Below are 18,723 nucleotides of genomic sequence, written 5' to 3' on the forward strand. Positions count from 1 at the left end.
CGTCGGCTTAGAGTGTGTTACTGAAAAGATTCTCTTTCTTTCTCGAGCACCTTTTAGTTACCGTTATTTTTGATGTCTAGTTGAAATACCTTGTGAACAAAAGTGTACAACGTGTCTTGTTTGTGTCCCGTAACAAATCACACGCGGGAGCTCATATGGTTTTCAAGAAACCGTGCATCCCTCCGCGGCTGCTCGATGATCAGTGAATGTGAATCGCCACAGCTGGAACACCAGGCTACAAAGCTGGCTCGGCGCCTTTGCCAATTAATCCACGCAAACAGCTACACGACCCCGGACTCTTCAGATACAATAGCTAAAGGGAATACTTATAAAACAGCGTTTGTGACACACCATCATTAGCCAACATTACGACGCAATAAAGGTTTGCCTTATGGACTAAACTGTCCCAAGGTGACTCAGACTGTGAGAGATGCTGTAGTGGATGGGTTCGTCAATTTCGATCACATAGGTTATTTAACGTGCACTGACGTCGCACAGCACAGGGGCGCCTTGCTTTTCGCCTTCATCGAAAAACGACCGCGATTCGATCCCGCATCGTCGGGCGCAGCAGTCTAGCGCCCTAACAACTGCGCCATCGCGGCGGGGCTTGAAGCAATGAACAAATATAGGGCGTGATTGCTTGGCTTGGAGTCGGTGGGTACATATCGGAAGTTTCATTGAAGAGCGAACTCTTTCAAACATTCCTAAAAATGAGGAGTTCTAAATAGAAAAAAAAAAACAATAATTTGCAGGAACAAATTTTCAGCCTATAGGTGGACACGTTTTATTGCAAAACTCTTCTAAATATACTACTCAATAAATAAATCTCTCTAATCAACTTTCAATTAACGCAGGCCAGTAGTAAGCGCCAATGGGGAGTTTGAAGCCGTGAACAAGGTAATGCCATATAAGTTTTTGAAACGACGAAAAATTAATTTTCTCAATCCGTGCAACACGAAGAAATCCAGCACGTTTTGCGCACGAAACCCGAAACTGACAGCACTGGACGTGTATGAAGCTCGATGGGACGTTTGCTTTTGACGTGTTGCAGTGACAGTTAGAAAAATTAAAAACAGCACAGCGGAGCGCGTGACTCTCTCCCATTCGCTGAGTGCTCTTTTTCTCCCGAACTCAAGGTAAGGAAGGGGTAGAAGAGGGGGGTAGATTCTAGCTAAACGGACTCACAAGCACGCGGCTTCGTCGAGGCTGTGTCTACTGCTAATTTATCACGCAACTCGGAGGTTCGCCCTTTGGTGTGCGCAGAACGGCCGAGTCTCAGTCACAGTGTTGCCACATTGGGAACAACCAAGAGGTGGTCGGGTCGCAGCCTTCTGACGCTCCAGACCTTTTGGCAGCAAATGCGAGTCAACTGACGCTGCGGTAAGCTGCTAAGCTTAATGTACCAATTTCTTTTTTTTTTTCTTTTTTTTTTTTTTTTTTTTTTTGCCATTGAAGAGTGTAATGCCATCGCATCAAAATATGACATTGCCATCTTGTGCTGTTCAGTTGTGTAAGGTCAACACAAAGGACCGTTATAGGCACCCTGCAATGACGTTTGCTGGGGCGATCGCCGCGCCGTAACACATAGCCTAGTGAGAAGAGCAAATACATTTAAGGCGCTTTCGTAGGGCGTTTTCACGCCACCTGCCTGAGCTTACAGGGATCAGATTGCACGCTCTGTCGAAGCTTTGCGTTACGTGTGTCAGATAACTGGGCTACATCGAGAGCGCCTAGGCAAGGACGTTATCTGTCACATGCGTATCTATAACAGCGATGAATATGCTCGGTCGTTTATCGCGAACCAAGCGGCTAACAGCAACATGTTTCAGGCGCGCTGCGGAACAAATGCAGCGCCGCCTAGCCAGTGCAGGTTCCCTATAAGGAGTGATTGTTGGATGAATATAGAAGAGAACATAAATCATTGCTTTGCGTTATGCCGAATTCAAACTAAAGTATCGTCTGTTGCAGTCTGCTAGGCTGTTTTTTTACTCAGAAACTTGGGGCACATTGCTTTCTCTTTGGGATTCATATTCGAGGCGCGAGCCAGCGTGTCTTGCTCGAGTTTAATTGTCAACGGTCAAGTCCAGAGAAACTAGAAAGTATCGGCTTCCAGGCTTATATATATAGAACAAAAAACTGTTTATGCCGGTGGATACGGGTGAAGGAAAGAAGGCTGATACGGCGGCACGTGCACTCCGCACTCGTAGAGTGCCAGAAAGGCTGAGTCTGTCGGCCGCTATTTCAACATGGCTCAGAACACCCTGAAATAACGGTTGCGAGTCTACGTGAAAGCTCCTAGCAGCCCAATATCGCCCGCACTGACCGTGAATCTGGCGCCTAACACCTATGCGCCAGATAACTCATCCCGCGGGACGAACAAATGAATGATAAGATCACACGCTGGCGGCGATGAGCAGAGCATGCTATGTAAAACGGGCACAAAAACACGTGGCAGTAAAAGTGCACGAGAGTACGCCGTACTTTAAACACTAAGGGTAAAATTTCGAGCAGTTTTATCATTTTCACTGATTATATATGCTGTGAAGACTTCTCCCTGAAGGTCTTTCTGGACTATAAGAGGTGTAGCACCTCACTGCAATGTAAGTTTGAACAAGGCCGGGAAATCAGCAAAATTGTAGCGCCATCAAAAACTCATTTCATTCAGCGTATTACGTATACCGTACTCACTGCCGCCGTGGTTGTTAGCGACTGAAGCCTTTTATGCACACCGACTTTTGGCAGTCGTTCTTTCAAAACGAAGAGGGAGTGATAGACATTTCCATATTCGTCTCGTACGTGCTAACCAATGATAACGTATCACCCATGTTTTCTTTCCGTTGCTGACTCACTATATAGACAACAAATGGTGATATAATATTGTGCGGTGGGTGAATCGCAGTCAGAACTGTTATGTTTAGGCACACTGTCCGTTTCAGCAGCAGGCCACTTGCCGGGCACACTGGCAGAGTTTACTTGCAATTCATAACAGCTCAGGTGGTCAGGAAAGGGTTCTCCTATGAAACGCTATATTCGTGATTGATGCATCATATCATTTTGCCTTTTTTAACGGCTAGAGAAAAAAACAAAACAGCTTGAACACTTAGACAAGTCGCCGATGCTATCTTAGCCTCCGAGATACGAAGTTTCTAAGTTCGGCCTGACTGTCGCAGCATGCCACGGGGCGGCTCAAACCAAGATAAACACTACGCGAACTGCCTCGTGAGGTCGGCGGTCGACGCCCCGCTGTCGTAAAGCGCGGCCACCACCGTCATATTGCTGGTGTTTCTGCCCTGGACGGAGAAGAGGTTTGAAGGAGGCATCTTTATACAACCGTACAAAAGCGCTCTGTGCCAGGATTTGCTACCTGCCCAAGTGTTGCTATGTTCTCGAAAATCTATCAACACTTCATCGGACAGCAAAGTGGTGAAAGATAAGGAAATCATTACAAAAGAGACTATAATCATCATCAATATCAAGGGCCTCACCGATTGGTGATCGATTGCGTAAATGTGAGATTTGTAACCTTCATTATGAGTCTTCGTTATTTGCTTGGCGGTGTTCTGAATCCTACATTGAGTCTTTTTTTTTTCTTGTGTCTACAAGGACTTTCATGATGTGTCATCCATGGTAGCGCCATTTCTATAGTGGACAATAAGCATGTGTTGAAAGCCATGCACGGCTGATCGCAGCAAGTCTCTGTGTCTAACATTGTTTTCGTCTCTATTTTGTCACCTACGTTGCCATGCAGTGCCCTCCTTTCTTACTATTCACCATAACCTTTAATTTACCCCGGTCTGTCTTTCCTTATAATGCCGTCATTAAATGTATGAAATCGGTTCTTAAAGTGAAATCAACCGCTTCAAAACCTGGTGCATGTTCGCAGATTTATGGCCGTAATCAACTTGCTGTATTGGACAACCAGCATTTTCATGCTATGTTTTTGCCGCGCTTCTGCAAAAAGTCATTACCGTTTCACAATACACGCTTATTCAGTTCCGACCATCTGTTCATATGCCTCATAAACCAATATATATATATATATATATATATATATATATATATATATATATATATATATATATATATATATATATATATTATTTTTTTTTTTACGAGCTCCTGGGATGACCCAGGCAACGCAATCGCAAGGTTCCCGTCAAGTCTATGCCTTATTCAATTTTACAAGCCAACTGTTCCAGGCGCTTCTTTTTAAATCAGTTGTCAATTCATTCATTAATTTTGCTGGCTAACTACTGTTGTTTTCCTAGCTTATCAAATGCACAGATAGTCTGGAACAAAGTAAGTGTTCAAACCTCTGACGTCCTACAAGTTTTCTTCCCTCCCCGGTCACTTTTGCTCGTACGCAAACTTATACGCACCGCGATGAGGTATGCGGGTCTGGTTCTCGGATAGCTAAAAAGAAATCGTTCGTTTTTGTTCCATACAAAATGCACAAACAATTATACGATATTATGTGAAAAACCTGCCTCAGCTATATTTGTGATGCATTTCGGTCCTATATCGATCCCGTTGCGTATTTGAAATATATTATTTTACCACCGTTTTTTTTTTTTTTTTTTTTTTTTTTTTTTTTTTTACGTTGCTGCGTAGGCTTCTGCGTGGAATCTGAAGGGCGGGAGGGAAAAGTAGAGAGGGTGGTGGAGGCATTATGGAGGTTGAAGGTGGATGGCTGGTGATGGATGAAGCTGCGTTATGAAGGAGGAAGTAGATGTGGGCAAAGGAAGGTGGGTAGCGGGTGGAGGCCTACTAGAGGATTGCGGTGGCGTTACGCAACAGACGGGCAAATTTTACCAAATTAGGGTAGTAATGCGTTAAAAAAAGGAAGCAAGGGTAAATTGACATAATTTCGAAGAGTTGAGCGTTATATTCTAACGCCGGTGAGCGTTCAGTGGGTGGCTTGAAGTAGTTACGATTCCTCCGTTCTCGTTTAATAAAATTAAATTGTTTAATAAGAATCCGTATCACTTTTGAAAACAAGGCAAGACGATCTCAACAAACGTACATTGTTCTATAGGTCTGAGCGGAGGCACTTAGCTAAATACCTTGCGTTTATGACACATTACTAACTCTTAAACTTCATTTTTTTTTTTTTTTTTTAGGAAACGATTATTTAAAGTTTCTTGATGTACAGCTATTAGATACCAATGTCCAAGACATCAGCGTACTACAGACTGTACTAGCTTGAGTTAAATTGCTATTCGTTTCGATACATTATGATGATCGTCACCATATTACTAAAGATAAAAGCATGTGCATACCGTTCTTTGCGAGGTGTCTGGCCGTGCCATTTTCTATTTTGGATCGATTTGGCCCTCTGGCACTGCTTAGTTGACGAAGGCGCGGCTTTCAAGCGTTGGTGGAAAGCGACTGGATCACTCGACCATTAGCTACTGCATCTCAGCGTTGACTGCATGACGTAACCAGTGGTTAGCCGATGTATGCGGCGATAGTGGCGACGGCTATCGCCTACGGCGGGAACCGCAGTCTCATGATTTATGTGGCTGGGTTCTCGCTGTTCTAGTCTGATACTGCTGTCATGCTGGCCCAACCAATGTCAGATGGGCCACAAGGAGCGAAATAGGAAATGGAACACTAGAAATTACTGCCCCTGGTCCAGTTAAAAGGAAGACTGTTAAATAGACGAAGAACGAGGAAAGGGAGGCGTCGTTGGGCCTTCATCTGCTAGTCCTTCGACTGTTTGACTAGGTCCTTCGTAATCAAAGGAAAGAAAATCTGAGCGTTAAGCTAATGAATGAACCAGGGCCCTGTCAAGCCGTCTCTCTGGCGCACAACTCGAGCCCATGTTCAATCTTATTATTTTTTTTTATTGATCAAGCACTGTATTGAAACGGCACGCCCATAAGCAGAATACGCCGGTTTCTCCAACGTCAGATCCTCGTCAAACTTTGCCACAGCGTTGCGTCTTCTTGGTACTATTGCCCGCAGTGGTGGTTATCTTAACTTCCCTCTCCTACTTCTTATCTTAGGCGCCTCTATTTATGCGAGCCGTTGTGCCGGTCTGTATCACTCCTGTCTTCCTACGGTGCCCTTCGGCTGAGACACAATGGCCTACGGAGGTGAGTGCTGAAACTTCTCATTCTGAGCGCTTGCGTGTGCAGTCACATGAGTTTCACGCTGATTTCTTTTTTTTTTTTTTCATACTAGTAACAGCCGGAATAGATGAAAAATGAAAGGATTCAGCTTTGCAGGTTACGAAATTGGACGTGCGATGTCAGCGGACAGTAATGAACACCAAGTAGTCTGATTATTTCGAATCCCGCCACTGTAGCGTCCATTTGCCCCCATGTGTAGCTGCAAGACGTGGCATTACCTACCATGCCGCATAATGCCGATATTTAGAGTGTAAGGCACGCCAAAGGCACCTCGACGGCAGAAATAATATTCTAGTTCACTGTAGCAGAACGAAGGTCGGTGGGAATGGATCATGTATGCTTAGTTTTAACTTCTAGAGGCTGGCTTGTGGGGCAGCAAAATCTCATTCCTACATTAGTTTGAAATTCTGCATTTCCCCTTAACGTGTGTCCGAATAATACGACTCGAGTCTCGAGTGTAACCTGTATTCCCTCTACCTAAACGGCAGACAGCTTTTGTTGTGCTATCACAGCACCAGCGTCCCCTTTTATCTGCGCTCAGCAACCGAGTTGTCTCGACTACAGCACTGAGTTCACCGCAGACACAATCAACTGCAACCTTACAAGCGTATGTTCTCACACGCTGCCAGTCAAGCAACGAAACTGACGAAAAGCTCTATCGCAAGCCTTTGTGCGCGCTCTTGAAAGCAAGGGATGGAATGCTGAGTGAAATGAAGAGTGGCCGCATCGGTAATTCTTATCACTATTCGTTTGTGTAGATTTCCCAGCCGGTATCGGCTGAGTGATATCGCCCTTGGCTGCTGAGCCAATCCTCACCTTGACTCCACATCAGCGTATTCTCCGGTCACGTCGGCTCCGAAGTGCGTGGCCGGCGTTGCTCAGTGCGATAAAGCACTTGATCCTGAACAAGCTTCTGCGGGACTTTTTCTTTCCAGTCCTCTTTCTATTCTTCCAACATTTATGGCGAAATCCAATCGGTGACTAGGGAGTCTAGGGACCACGCCGTCTCGACCCAGTCAAAACTTAGTAGCTAAATAGCCTATTGAAGCGCCTCTTCGGTTTCGTGGAGGAAGGAAACTTGTTCTGGGTCGCCCATTGTAATTCGCCATTAGTGTGGCTTTGTTCTTGTTCCACCTACCACCCTGCTCAATACCTTTTATTTCCGCCGGCGGCAGTTTTCGAGGCGGCATTGTTGGAATAAACCACTATTACTATGTTCCCGTCTACTCGCTTGTCCTATGTTTGTTGTGCTGTGTATATTTAAAAAAAATTACTTTAAACCAGTCATTTACTACGGCAACTACGATCACGTGGCGAGTAGCGAAATGAAATTGTTTCCATAAGAAAATAATTTAGGTTGCAAAACAATTTTGTTCCGCACTCAAAACAGGGCGAATGCTACTCGGTTATTAGTAGCTGTGCTGTCCAAATTGTGTGCTCGCTATGGGCACGCCTACGCTTTAATACACTGTGCTAAATCAAATAGTGGTGAATAGCAGCACGACTATTAGGAAACAAACAAGAACGCTTTCTTACCACAGTGAACTTCACGGCACAGCCTTTGTCCACGCTGAATTTTGAGCAAAGTCCGACGGAAACTTGTACACTTGCGTTTTGGATCCATTGGCATAGTTAGAGCGACAGTTTAACGCACAACACAGCCCAGACATTGTAGATACCTTGCTCGCAAGCACCTATGCAGCACGGATAGGCACTATAGCACGGATTTGGAACACAGCAAACACAGTCTGAAAACACGCACACTCAGGCCGAGTCGTTCCAGATCGCCTTGCTTGCGTACGCTTGCGCTCGGCGCTGCCGATCTATCCCCAGATCTCCCTGTCGTGACGTAGGACTAGTGGAAAGGGGGGCTTGCGCTGTCCTTCTCTAGGTGGTGTTGGCTGTATACGTGGCATTCACACGCTGTTATCGCGGCACTCAAATGCAGTGCTTCCGCTGTGACCTGCGATGACGCGAGGGTGAGGGCATGAAAGTGGACGTCAACAGTGCATCGTGATGCGAACCGAGTCGGAAGCGAGTAGGCAGTTTCTGCTTCACAAGCACTGGCATACCGCGGACAGCAATGACTGACTATTACTCTCGCAAGTTTTCCAATTGCAATCGACTAGCAGTCCATGACACCGCACTGCCCTCTGAATTGTCATGGTATAGCTTTTTTTGAAAGCGATGCCAGTTGTGCGTGAACCACGATGCCCGATAATACAAAGATGTCATCTCAAACCTCATGCTGCTGTAAGTGACGTCATGCTCTCGATAAAAATCGGGAACGCGGCAATGCGCGGCTCTTGCAAGAACGCGCAGCCTACAGCGCCGCCTCTTAGTGCCGTTGCACTTTGAACACATGCGGCTATAGCTGTTTTTGCTAGCATGCGCACTCCGCGCAAGCTCCATTTTTATGGGTTCGTTTGACTGTGTAATAGAGCCACACTCGTTGGCAATAGATATATGACGTGGGGCGATAGAGTGGCGTGAGATAAAAGGTGCACTCACAGGACTGCCGAGCGGTGTGCATGCCCTGTAAGAATGGATTGAGTAGCTGCGCCGAACTGTCAAACTTCTCGGTTTTGTTTTTGATCATTATGTAGAACTAGCCGAAGAAGGAAATGTGCCCAGATTTTTTTTTTTTTTTTTCTCGTGACGGTCGGCTAAAAACATTCACGTAGACGATGCATGGTAGAACAAATGGTAGCGTAACTCCCTGTTACGTTTGGGGGTCGCGAGCGCCGTGGTAGCGTACCGCTGCGGCACGCGGCCCCTCGGTAGCGTTGGCCTGGCGGCTCCGTGGACGGCATCAAAGGTGCCAGCAAAGACGAGGCGTCTTTTAACGAAACAACCTTTACTGCAACATCATGAAGAAACGGGCAGTGCAGCTGACCCGGAGAGATTACAGACACTCTCACACAGCTGGTGTCTAGCGTCGTAACAACGGCGCGTCAAAGTAGTCTCTGTCCCAGCGGAGTCGGCCGCTGCTTTTTATAGTTTTTCCAGTTCACAGGGAAAGGGTAAACCCTCACAGGAAAGGGAGAGCCAAACATGTTGGTTCACGACGAATGACTCAATCGCAGGTGTTCCGACCTCATCTCCTCCACCTCCTGCAGACAGGAGAGGGCGACGCACTTTCCCTCGATCTCCAGGCTTGGCCAGCTTTTGCACACATACGCACGCACACACATTTGGCGCGTGGCAGGAACACGCTGAGACTTGTCGGCGGGAGGAAGCGTTGCGCGGCCGATGAACGGCGTCGAAATGGCCGATCCGCTCGCGGTTCTGCCTGTTGCTATGCGGTGGCCGCGTCCGCTGTCCCACTTGTAGGTGGAGAAACGTAACAGACTGCCCCGCCGGGGAAGGGAGATCCCGAAGGGCAGGGGACTGCATCCGCTGTCCGGAGGGATCGGGATATTGCTGCTAGCCGGGTTCGTCCGACTCTTGTTTCTCTTGAGCCAGTCTGCCTGAAGAAGTCCTTGGCAAGTCCGGTTTCCAAGGCACTCTGCAACTTGTCTTCAGGGGAGATTTCTGACAACCTACAGCATCACAACCACGCTAGACTCAACCGTTCAGCCAGCAAGCACGGCACAAACTTCACTAAGTTCCGCCAGACTCTTTCCCTCTTATGCCCCCATCAATATTAAAGGGCAGCTCAGCAGCACTTGGAACGCGTCCACAAATTTGAAAATCGCATTTTCAAAACAGCACTTCAAACAAAGATAATACAATACAGATGTTCAAAATCCTATGCCAGGAAGAAAAACACCAAGAAGTGAAAACTGAGGCTTCTTCTCACGTTATGGGCTTCGACTTAAGCCATCGGCGTTACCGTTGAGATCACCTTTTTCACTAAAACTTCGGCTGTCCGTTTCACGGAACAACCGTACCTTCCTGTGTCTGTGCAAAGAAACACATGAGCATAAGTCACTCACTTTCCTAAACAATCTATCCCTCTCCTTACGTGTGGCGCACCAATCACGCATTTTCTTTGCACGGGCGCATTTGTGCCTTTGGGATAGTCGCTTTCTCTTTCGCGATAGCTTCAACTTTCTCGCTTCTTTCTCGCGCCTGCCTTTCCGTTTTTTTCTACGGCAGCACTGAAACACATGCTTTGTGCTTTCTTTTCGCAATCTTTGGAGTTTGCTCTCCTTACGATGGCAGCATTCTTTCTCGCGCCTGCCCTTTCGCGTTTTTCGTCGGCAGCGCTGGAATACTAGCCTTCTGCTTTCTTTTTGCAACCGTTTGAGCTTGCTCTTCTTACGACGGCAGCATTCTTTCTCGTGCCTGCCCTTCCGCGTTTTTCGGTGGCAGCACTTGAATACTCTAGTCCTACTTTCTTTCGGCGCGAGCTATAGCAAGCTAGCGGTAACCGGAGCTAGTAGGACACCGGTGTTGTCTGAGTGGTCAAAGTGTGGTGCCGCGTATGCATCGTGGCCAGCAGCGCATGACTCACCTCCAGACATGTCCGAACAACAACGGCTGACGTCAGTCGCATCAGTCCCCCTTCTAGGCATTTGCTCTGGCAGCTCGCCACTCAGTGCGTCGCCTCGCTCAGAGCTAACCAGCGCACGATCAAGCTCTTTCGACAGCTGGGGCGCTTCGGATTGCGTGAGGGCCATATGTGCCACGTCCGCGTTCGCACCGGGGTTGCTTTCGCGAATACAACCTAGCGTGGTATTGGGGCACGAACGATTCTGACTTTGCTCTGGTCGTTCATTGTCGCCTTCGCAAGTCTCGCTCTCTACAGCGGACGCACACTCCTCGTCGGTCTGTCCTGGCTGATCACAATTCGCGGGCTGCGCAGTTTCCCTGATCGGCACTTCGTTTTTCTGCGTGCCCTGCTCTACGACGAAGCTTATTTCGGAAACCGAAATTTTCTCTTCTCCTAGCTCATTTTCATCTCCGTCGCGCTCTACACAAGCTTCTGCTTTCGACTCGAGAGACTGTTCAGTTACTACCAGTTCCCCACACTCATTTGATGGAACTGTATCTCCTGCAGCTACTTGGTTTGGCATGCAGTTCACCTCGCTTAACGGCGTCACTTCGGACTTCTCGCCGATTAATCCTGTGCTAATCGTCTCAGCTAGTGGCTCGACCAAGGTAACACAATACTCTTCTGTTCGAGAATCGGTCGGCTCACTACTGCGGTCACGTTGCTCGGCCGCTTCCCCAAGCTGTTTCTCACACTCTGGTACCTTTGACTTTTCAGGCTCACTTGTGTCTACGGCGTACGTGGTCTTAATCTCAGCGTGCTGCACCTTCGACCCTTTCTCATTGCTTGACCACCTCTCCGGTACTACCGCTTTTGCAGCTAGCTCCCGAGCTCTAGATCTGGTCAAGGCCTGTACGCTACCCTCTCCAAACACAAGCCCATTTTCGCGCAAGAGGTGATCGGACTTGTTTGAAAAGAGGTACGGGTACTGAGGAGGAAGCACAGATGACACCGCCGCTTCTGTCTCAAGTGCCCCGAAAGGTCCCTCAATAAGCACTTTGGCTATTGGCAAACGCACGCTGCGAGCTTCCACGGCCTGTTTGATCCACGCGCACTCACCCGTGAACATCTCTGGTTCTACGTAAGAGGAGTGAACCACATCCATGGTAGCCGCAGAATCGCGAAGCACTCGACACTGTTTCCCGTTCACGAGGAGGTCTCGAGTGTAAGGTTCGAGAAGCTTCATGTTCTCGTCACTTCGGCATAATGACAAAAACACGATCTTTGGTTTTGTCTCTGGACACTGTGCCGAAAAATGACCAGGCTTCTGGCACGTATAACAGACGCGCGATTGCCTTGCCTCGAACCTCTTTTTCCGTTCGGCTTCGGTTACCACCGTCGCTTTATCGTCGGCCGGACTGCTTTGACTCGCATCCGCACCACGTTTATTCTCCTTAGCTTTAAAGGGCTTGAACTTCGGCCTCTCAAACTTAGAGCCGAATTCCCCCTGTTGACCGTCCTTAGCTCCACGAGCCCGACGCGTCACAAACTCTTCAGCTAGCTCGGCGGCTCTATCCACCGTACTAACATCTGGCCTATCCATGACCCAATACCGCACGTTCTCGGGTAACCGACTGTAAAACTGTTCTAGCCCGAAACACTGCAGAACCTTATCGTGGTTACCATACGCTTTTTCGTCTTTGAGCCACTCATACATGTTTGACATAAGCTTGTAGGCAAACTCTGTATACGATTCACTTTTGTTTTTCTCATACTCCCGAAAATTCCGACGGAATGCTTCTGCTGACAGCCTGTACTTTCTTAGCAGACTTGATTTCACTTTGTCGTAATCCTCTGCTTCCTCTTTTGTCAAGCGAGCGATTACGTCTGCCGCCTCACCGGGTAACAAAGTGAGCAAGCGCTGTGGCCACGTTTCCCGAGAAAACCCTTGCCTCTCGCACGTTCGCTCGAAGTTAACCAGGAACAAACCAATGTCCCCTCCAAGCTCAAACGGCCGCATTAGGTCACTCATTTTGAACGATTCCCGTTCTCCTGCACCGTGAGCCCAACTTGCACTGCCAGCGCGTCCCGCGTTTATTTCGAGACGTTTCATTTCCATAGCGAATTGACGGTCTCGCTCCTCTTTCTCTAGCCTTTCCTTACGTTCTTCAATGATCTCAAGGCATTCCAAAAGCTCGTCATCTTCAGCTTCCAATGCAAGAATAGCCTTTAACACTTCTGGTTTTCTGAGTCTGTCTGACAAATTCAGACCCAACTCCTCCGCAAGCTCCAGCAATTTCGGTTTGCGCAACGACTTCAAATCCAAACCCATGGCTGTTCCGAGTGCTGCCTTCTCTACTGCCCACTATTGCCTTGCTGCAATTAACCCAGCAACAACGACAACACAATTACCAGCTCTGTTCTCTACTTAACAAAAGCCTGGCAAAACTCAGTAGAAGAAAGTCCCGCACTCACCAAACCTCGCAGCCAAGAATCCAACGCAGTCGTTCCGCTGCAGGCAACCAGTCATCACACAGGGCTCGTTGCACTGCTCCCGCCTTTCCGCTGAGCTGCTTTGATTCACGAGTCACGCCTCGGATATCTCCGCTCTTCCCACCAGATGTTGCACCTCGGTCAGGCCTGGCTCGTTTCACCGACCACGGTCACTGCTTGGTCGTCCTCGTACCTCCGCTGTTCACGTTGGACGATGGTATCGCCTGGCTCCTCCGACCACGGTTACGGCTTGGTCGTCGTCGTCCCACGTACCACGGTTACGGCTTGGTCATCCCACCGCTGCCACCAATTCTTACGTTTGGGGGTCGCGAGCGCCGTGGTAGCGTACCGCTGCGGCACGCGGCCCCTCGGTAGCGTTGGCCTGGCGGCTCCGTGGACGGCGGACGGCATCAAAGGTGCCAGCAAAGACGAGGCGTCTTTTAACGAAACAACCTTTACTGCAACATCATGAAGAAACGGGCAGTGCAGCTGACCCGGAGAGATTACAGACACTCTCACACAGCTGGTGTCTAGCGTCGTAACAACGGCGCGTCAAAGTAGTCTCTGTCCCAGCGGAGTCGGCCGCTGCTTTTTATAGTTTTTCCAGTTCACAGGGAAAGGGTAAACCCTCACAGGAAAGGGAGAGCCAAACATGTTGGTTCACGACGAATGACTCAATCGCAGGTGTTCCGACCTCATCTCCTCCACCTCCTGCAGACAGGAGAGGGCGACGCACTTTCCCTCGATCTCCAGGCTTGGCCAGCTTTTGCACACATACGCACGCACACACATTTGGCGCGTGGCAGGAACACGCTGAGACTTGTCGGCGGGAGGAAGCGTTGCGCGGCCGATGAACGGCGTCGAAATGGCCGATCCGCTCGCGGTTCTGCCTGTTGCTATGCGGTGGCCGCGTCCGCTGTCCCACTTGTAGGTGGAGAAACGTAACATCCCATAGAAGCCTGCGTGTCGACTCTGAGCGAGGCTTTAGTTTCCCAGCGCCCCCTGCGAACTGTGAGGCACAACAAACACGTGACGTTACTTATGACGTCACAGTGACGTACTTTTGGCGGGGAATTTGTCTTTTTACTTGTGAACGAAAAACAAGGCCAACAACGACGGAGGCAGAACGATGCTCGGATAAGGCAGAAAAATGGACACCGTAACTGTTCAGCCAACTTTACTTGACATGGATTTCTAGTGTCAAGTTTTACGTTAACTGAAATGTTACGGCATCTTTAACCACCTTATCATAGCATCGTTCTGCCTCCGTCGTCGTCAGCCTAGTCTTTCGTCGCGCGTCATGTAAACGCATTCTGGGGCTTATTTCTTCGGGCACGTTTGTGAACAAGGGCCTTCAAGTGAATTCGGCAAGCACATGGATAGAACCACATGGCTTGAGGCATTTCACTAAGGGCATAAATGAGTGAAGCTGCGCTGCACAGAAAGCCAGGCTTTATTAATTCACGATTACTTACATAGACGCTTCACGACAATGAAATCTAAGTGTAGGAGAGCGACCACCACTCATTCGTCACGGTCTTCATAAACTCCTCGTGATAACAAAATGACCTGAGCGTAGGTCTCCAAACGAGACGCGGTGAGATTATAAAAGGGTAAAAGATCTTGCTAACAAACAAAGTATACATATCAGCGTCAAAGAACAACAAAAACAAACGAACGGAATAACTAACGCTAGCACTAGAACGCCAACCTATAAGAGCTTAGGTAAGCAATTCAAATTGGGATTGCTAGTATTTAGAAGTTAATGCGTCTGAGAAGTGAAAATATCTACGACATAGCTTCGCTCCAATAAATCTTGCCCTGTTCATGATTCTCATATTTTACTCGCGCTTCATTTGCCACTGAAAGGAGTCAATGTGAGGTTACAAATTTAAAACTTAAGCATTTAACATGTTCATGAGAAAGATCCCATTGACAATAGGAACATCACTGTAATAACAGCTAAAACACGTTCAGCGAACGTTGGTGCGGTAATACGACGCAGTAAGCAAAACACGCAGCAAGGGGAGCGGAACGGAAGGCTTTGAGCAATGCGACACGCTTCTTGGGGGCAATAAAATCTCACCTTCACCGCTCAATTAAAACATGCAGCGATACGCCGCTCATGCAGACGTGTATCCGTAAAACAAGCCACCACTTATGCGACGTGCCTGGGAGGCCGAGCCGAGCCGCCGAGCTGTGACGCAGCATTGTCCCATCGTCCGGAAATGCGCACATGCAGCGGCAATCAGTTTCTCATCGAGCACAGACAGTCTTCGCCTTGCAGTAAAGCTCTACCAAAACCAGCAGAATGAAATACTGACTGTTTGTTACAGATAACCCACTCTGTACGCAGCACGCAACGATGAACGTTGAACCGGGGCCGACGACGCACCCATTCTGCGGATGAAAGAAGCTTTGGTCTGAACAGTCTGAACCATATCTGAGCTTTGGGCAACTACGCAGCAGATAATAAGTGGCCGAGAGAGGCCGTTAGAAACAAGTTAAAATATTATTAAAAACGTGACACGTTTTTTCTTACGCAAGAAACAAAAACGGCATTCATTCCTGAGCGCGAATATTATGTTTACTTTCTAGTTCTTTGGAGTTCTGGCAGATCTTATTTTCTGTGCGTTAGTAATTTGCCTCACAGTTCGCAGGAGCCCTCATCATCGAGTTGATGCCGCTGGCAGTAGGCAGCTGCACGCGTTTTCTTCCGAGTTGCGCGACCAGTTGTACGTTGACCTTGGGCGATGCCGTCAAATCTCGGTACGTTCTCCTTGGCGGCTAGAGAGAGCCACCAGATTATCGCTCTCGACACGCACGCCATCGTAGCCCTTCATGTATTCATCTTTGTTATCAGCTATTGCACAGTATTGCGGACAGCAGGCGGCGCGCGTGCGCTGGCTGGGAGTGAATCCACTGGTCTAACAGCCGCAGCCTCACGAATCACGCGCGTGTCATTTAGTCTCAGTGCCCGAGGCTGCACTCTTGCGCAGATCGACATGCATTTTCACATTCATGAATAGCATTAGTGAACAAAGTATAGTATCAGAATCTCACCACGAAAATAAAGCGAGCATTGAGGGCGGATGACGGCTGTTGTCCAAAGCATTTGTCTTGCGTCCCTTTATCCGCGAGTTCTTAAGTTCCGTATAGGGGTGATGACAGTTCGCCCCAATTCCGCGCTTTCTCTTCGATTAAAACAGTATCGCGAAACTCTAAAGTTCACAAAAAGTCAAGTCGAACTCGGTGCGAGTATTTCCACGTTCGCTCGTTTTTATGAACGTGGCCACACCTTGCAGCGCATACCTACCGGCCCGTGTGCGAGTGGGTCATATGCTTCGAGAACCGTATCCCCTACAACGCGGTACCCGGCGGTGAGGACAGTGGCGAGACCATCTACATCGGCCGCGCCGTGCACAACGGCGAAGTGGTACCAGGCAAGGTGGTGCCTTCGCACAGCTGCTGTTACGTGGCCTACGATGGAGCCGAGCACAGCCACAAGGAGTACCAGGTGCGCGGACAACCATGCGTCCAGTCCAGTTTCTCCGAACTATTCTGGTCTCTAAATAACAGCTCACGAGGAACGTTTTCAAGTTCCATGACTCTTCTACATAACATACAGAGCAACTGAGCACATTTCTTTTCATTTACAGACACTGCAGCCCACGAGGAATTTCAGCGAAAGGGAATATAAGACAGCATAAAAATTACCCCCAGGCAACAGAACTAAGTGAACAAAAAATACACTGACAGAGCTTTCTTTTGGTGATGGGATGGGAACACACTCTTCCGAGAGTTTGGATTTCCACGAGTACAACAGCTCTACTACGCGGCTTCGAAGTGAGCCTGTTGGGCGCTTTCGCCATTGACTGAGATTGGACGTATCTATTTACCCGATCGCGCAAAGATTTTAGATAAGTGGCATGCTACACACAGTTAAACAAAATGAATAAAGAGGTGCAGTGAGATAGTCTGCCCTGATTATATAATGTTGGCCAAAAAATTGCGGAAACATTTGCATCTGCTACCCCTAGGGTGAGCGATCAACGCTAGCCAGCTCACGAAATAATTAACACGGATAAGGCCACGCATGACCGCCACGAACACTCAACTGCCATTGAATAAACACACGTGGTTGCAGTATCGTGTGAATTATTGGGAGTATTTGCGGCTGATGGCAAGCGTTAGCGCCTCCGGTTCAAATTTGGTTGCCCCAAGTTGGCCTTCGCGGCGGGATAGAGTCAGGGAATGGGCAGTGGGGTGTCCGAGCCGTCAGCTTTGTTCATAATATACGAGTTTGTGAAATGCAGCTGAGATGGAAATCTTAGGGCAAGATGAATAAGATGGAAGACGATAACACTGGGCAGCCTTGATAATACAAACTAAAAAAGGGCCAAAAACTGTCTTCATTGAATGGGTGTCCGATCGGGGTCTATTTATACAAGTCATGTTGACGGGGCTTAATCGTCATAAATATGAATACACCTGTAGTTAAGAATAACGAGGGGCCACTCGTTTGATGTACTGATATGCAGGGTTGTTCGATTGTAATTGCACAAAATCAGTCGTTTATTGCAGGTAAGGATTGTAAAGACTTTTGAAGACAAACTTTGCTTATAAGTCATTTTTCACTGTGCGCTCTTTCGCAGGCTCTGATCTCGGAGGGCACCCCGTTCGCCTGGGTGCCGGCCTCTGACGGCGTACTTCCCTCGGGTGCCGTCCAGGGCGGCATAAGTGCCTCCGGCGAGCCTCTCTACATTGGCCGCACCTACCACGAAGGCACGCTGACCATCGGCAAGATACAGCCCTCCCGCCGCTGCCTCTCTATTCCGTACGGAGGCGAGGAGCACTGCTACTCTGACTACGAGGTGCTGGTCGTCCAGACGGTCAATTTTTGATTCCACCCCACTCTCGCTTAACAGCCACGGCCACACACTGACGCGTCGTGAGAGTTGTTGCTACTCCTGTCCACGGCTAAACCTGGAACTTTGTGATCTCGTTTTACATTCCAGTGACAATAAACCATACTGAGACGATGTCTTTTTTTATTTGACCTGAAAGAAAATAGTTAGTTCTTGGGCACACGAGGAACAAATACTCTTACGGACAACTTCCGCGACTCTTATATTTAAGAGGCGCAGATGTTACTCGTAAGTGACAACGTCACAGTAGGGGAATTCATCTGGCTTCCTACTTAGGTAACTGCTAAGGGGTTGTGTTGTCGAGCAGCGAAAGCTTAGTGGATGTGACAGTCAATCAGGTAGGTGCTTTGGAAGAGTCTGGCACTCGACAAAGAATTGGACAGTGTCAGGCTGCATTTCAGACTTCATTTTGGAACGGTATACGTACGTACGTCTCTGGAATTTCCAGAAACATTTATCGGCCGGCAAGGGCAGCTGCAAATATGATGGGGATGTTCCTGGAGCTGTTCGAGAGAAATAGTGTCCCAGGCATAAGCTTTAGCTTCTTTTCACGATTACGTCCCGTTTAATAGCACAAAATATTTGTGCTCTTTGGTATTAACAATAATTTCGCTTCACCGCCATCAAGACAGCTTTTTCTGCTCTAAATATAGAACCCGAAACTCGCCTCCCTCCTGACATTTGCAAAATCGAATTAGAATTTAACGTTTTTTAACCATTTATTACTATC

The 18,723-nt window shown here is 48.1% G+C and overlaps 1 protein-coding gene and 1 long non-coding RNA gene across 2 annotated transcripts in view; one reads left to right on the forward strand and one right to left on the reverse strand.

Annotated features, from left to right (window-relative positions):
* The window catches only part of LOC146206146 (uncharacterized), a 117,240-nt gene extending 109,266 nt beyond the window's left edge, over positions 1-7,974 (reverse strand). The window contains exon 1 of the long non-coding RNA XR_014704367.1: positions 7,671-7,974. This is a non-coding gene — a long non-coding RNA (uncharacterized LOC146206146). The remainder of the gene's footprint in view (positions 1-7,670) is intronic.
* LOC146206149 (pfs47 receptor-like) lies at positions 5,975-18,107 on the forward strand. The gene is made up of 3 exons (XM_084590774.1): positions 5,975-6,098; positions 16,371-16,582; positions 17,721-18,107. The coding sequence occupies exons 1-3, from the start codon at positions 6,086-6,088 to the stop codon at positions 17,967-17,969; spliced, it is 474 nt and encodes a 157-aa protein (XP_084446900.1). The 5' UTR covers positions 5,975-6,085; the 3' UTR covers positions 17,970-18,107.
* The last annotated feature ends 616 nt before the right edge of the window (positions 18,108-18,723 follow it).

The sequence above is a fragment of the Amblyomma maculatum genome, chromosome 1 (genome assembly GCF_055883805.1).
Source record: "Amblyomma maculatum isolate TAMU_Amacu chromosome 1, ASM5588380v1, whole genome shotgun sequence".
NCBI classification, from domain to species: Eukaryota; Metazoa; Arthropoda; class Arachnida; order Ixodida; family Ixodidae; genus Amblyomma; species Amblyomma maculatum.